This window comes from Olea europaea, unplaced genomic scaffold, assembly GCF_002742605.1.
Source record: "Olea europaea var. sylvestris unplaced genomic scaffold, O_europaea_v1 scaffold14227, whole genome shotgun sequence".
NCBI lineage: Eukaryota > Viridiplantae > Streptophyta > Magnoliopsida > Lamiales > Oleaceae > Olea > Olea europaea.
The window spans coordinates 295-2812 of record NW_019231759.1 but is presented as its reverse complement, the minus strand read 5'-3'; the positions used below and the strand labels follow the sequence as shown (position 1 = coordinate 2812).

The window sequence follows — 2518 nt, the reverse complement described above, 5'->3', positions numbered from 1 at the left end:
TTCACTGAGATGCTTGGTTTCCTGGAACCCCTACAAAGAATTGCAAACATGATTAGTGGCTCCAGAATCTACAATCTAGGTATCAGTAGAATCAACCACTAAGCATGACTCAATGAATAGAGCATTATTGCCTTTACCTTACTTTCCCTTGGCTAGGTAATCCGGGCAATTCCTCTTCCAATGACCTTTTTTTCCAAAAATAAAACACTTTCCTATTGGTTTCCCATCTATAGTAGTTTTCTTCCCCTTTGACTTGCTATCTGGCTTTTTGTTTGGCCTCTTCCTCTTCTTTCCTCCTTTGCCACCAGAAGGCTTAGGATGAGAGGATCCAGCTGTAACAGTCAAAGCATTTCCACTTTTGGCCTTTAGAACAATTTCAGCATTTTGGAGCTCTTTCATTAATTCTGTCAAAGACATGTCCATCTTGTGTAGATTATAATCAACTATAAATTGTGAGAATATCTCAGGAAGAGTCTCAAGGACCATGTCAATCTGCGTCTCAGAATCAATATTAGCTCCTAGAACCTCTACAGCATTGAAGTGACCAATCATGGTTAACATATGGTCCCTTACAGATGTGTCGGGTTTCATGCGCATGTTCATAATTGCCCTAATAGAGGCTTGCCTAGCTTGTCAGCTTTGATGTCCAAACATCTCTTGAAGACTTTCCATTATGTCAAAAGTAGTTCTTGTATTCTGATGTTTCTGTTGTAATACATTTGACATAGATGCTGAAATGTAACAATGAGCCATCTCATTAGAATGATGCCACTTTTCATGTGCAGCCTTTTGAGATTCCATAGAGTCATCTTTAGGGGTTTCGAGACAAACTTCATCCAGCACAAATTTGTGTTTTTCAGGGGTAAGAACAATATTAAGATTCCTTTTCCAGTCAACGTAGTTTTCTCCCACAAGTTGATTTTTGTTAAGTATTACTGACAATGGATTAAGCGACATTTTTCTGTAAAATTAACGATTCGTGTATTAATAAAATGAGCAATAATCTTTGTATGATGCATCTATATGAAAATGAAAATATAGACCAAAAACTATACTTGTGATAAAAAACCTTAAACCCTTACAACCTTTAACATGCCCTCTATAGGAGGTCAATGTAGTTGTTGGCAAGGTTGGGACCCTCCCACTCATTTTATTGAGCTAGGAATCTCATGCCACAAGAAAATGAGGATTGATTATTATTTTGCTTATGAATAATTTTGTTGAAATATTCTATAGGAAGTCCTCCAAAAATATTCATATATAAGTGTAATAACCTCCGTCAATAATTTTAAAATATCTGAAATATATAAGATGTCTTCTATAGGATGATCATCCCATTATTTCATTTTTCTAAAGAAATTCTAGATCCAATTTCAGTTAATCTAAAATAACATAATTTTCCTATAGGGAGACCGATATAATTCGATACTAAACATACGTAGTTTAATAACAAATTGGATGACGGAGGAGGCCGTAGGTTTATACATGCCTATAAACCCTCTCCCACTTATTATTTTGTACCGTTGGATTTTCACTTAATTAGTCCCCCAAATATAAACAATTATAATGGAAATAATTATATAAAATATTTTTCAACCACCTCTAATTAATTTAGAGTGATAAAAAATATTTAAATGTAAATGCATATGATTTTACTGCATTAGGTGGTGTTTCATTTAATCTACATGACATGTGATAATAATTAAATATTTTTCCTTTCATAAAGTGGTAAAAGCGATAATTAAATGAATAATAATCACTAATGGCCCATCCTAAGAATTTAAATTACAACATGGATAAAAAGAATTACATTGGGCCACATCCCGGCCCAATTCTTCAATCTTCTTTGTAGTCCACCTCATGTAACATGAAAATAGGGTTAATTTAATTTTTAGGCCCAAATTTTAAAAATAACAAGGGCATTATACAACAACATTGGCCCAAGTATCAAAGAAATGCCCAAAAAATCCAAATTACCCTAATTTTCAAAACCTAGCAAGAAAACACACTTTCACCAAAACACACACTGCCCCTGGCGCTGCCTCCCTATGACGGCGAGTAGCGGCTTGCTGCTGAGCCAGCAGATGCTGCTGCTAGTTCCAGTAGTAGCTTGTTGCAGCCATGGCTGCTCCTACCGGATTTTGTGATTCATGTTTTTCTTGTATTTTATCCTTCCTTTCTCTTCAATGAAAATACAACAACAAAGATTACATTTCTTCCTCAAAATACAAATATGAAAATGAAGAAAAAATACAAAAAACCTTAGTGCCTTATGGCTTACAAGATTTCTAGAGAATAACTGTAATAAATGAATTACAATAGGAAGTAAAAAGAAATTCTAGGGCCAAAAGTGATTATGAATGTATCGACAATAACTTTAAACATATTTAAAGAATAAACATGTCAAAATCAAATAACCTAACACCACCCAACTAAAATGCATTTTACACTAGGATTTAAAAAATATTAATCCTACTCAAGGTTTACAATAACCTTGGCTCTGATACCATTTGTTAGT

General features: G+C 34.1%; 1 protein-coding gene across 1 annotated transcript; it reads right to left on the bottom strand.

Moving 5' to 3' along the window:
- Window positions 1-633: 633 nt before the first annotated feature.
- LOC111375847 lies at window positions 634-1149 on the bottom strand. The gene is made up of 2 exons (XM_022998756.1): window positions 1070-1149; window positions 634-961 (listed from the first exon to the last, which is right to left on the bottom strand). Exons 1-2 carry the CDS (start codon window positions 1147-1149, stop codon window positions 634-636), a joined length of 408 nt encoding a protein of 135 aa, XP_022854524.1.
- Window positions 1150-2518: the final 1369 nt, after the last annotated feature.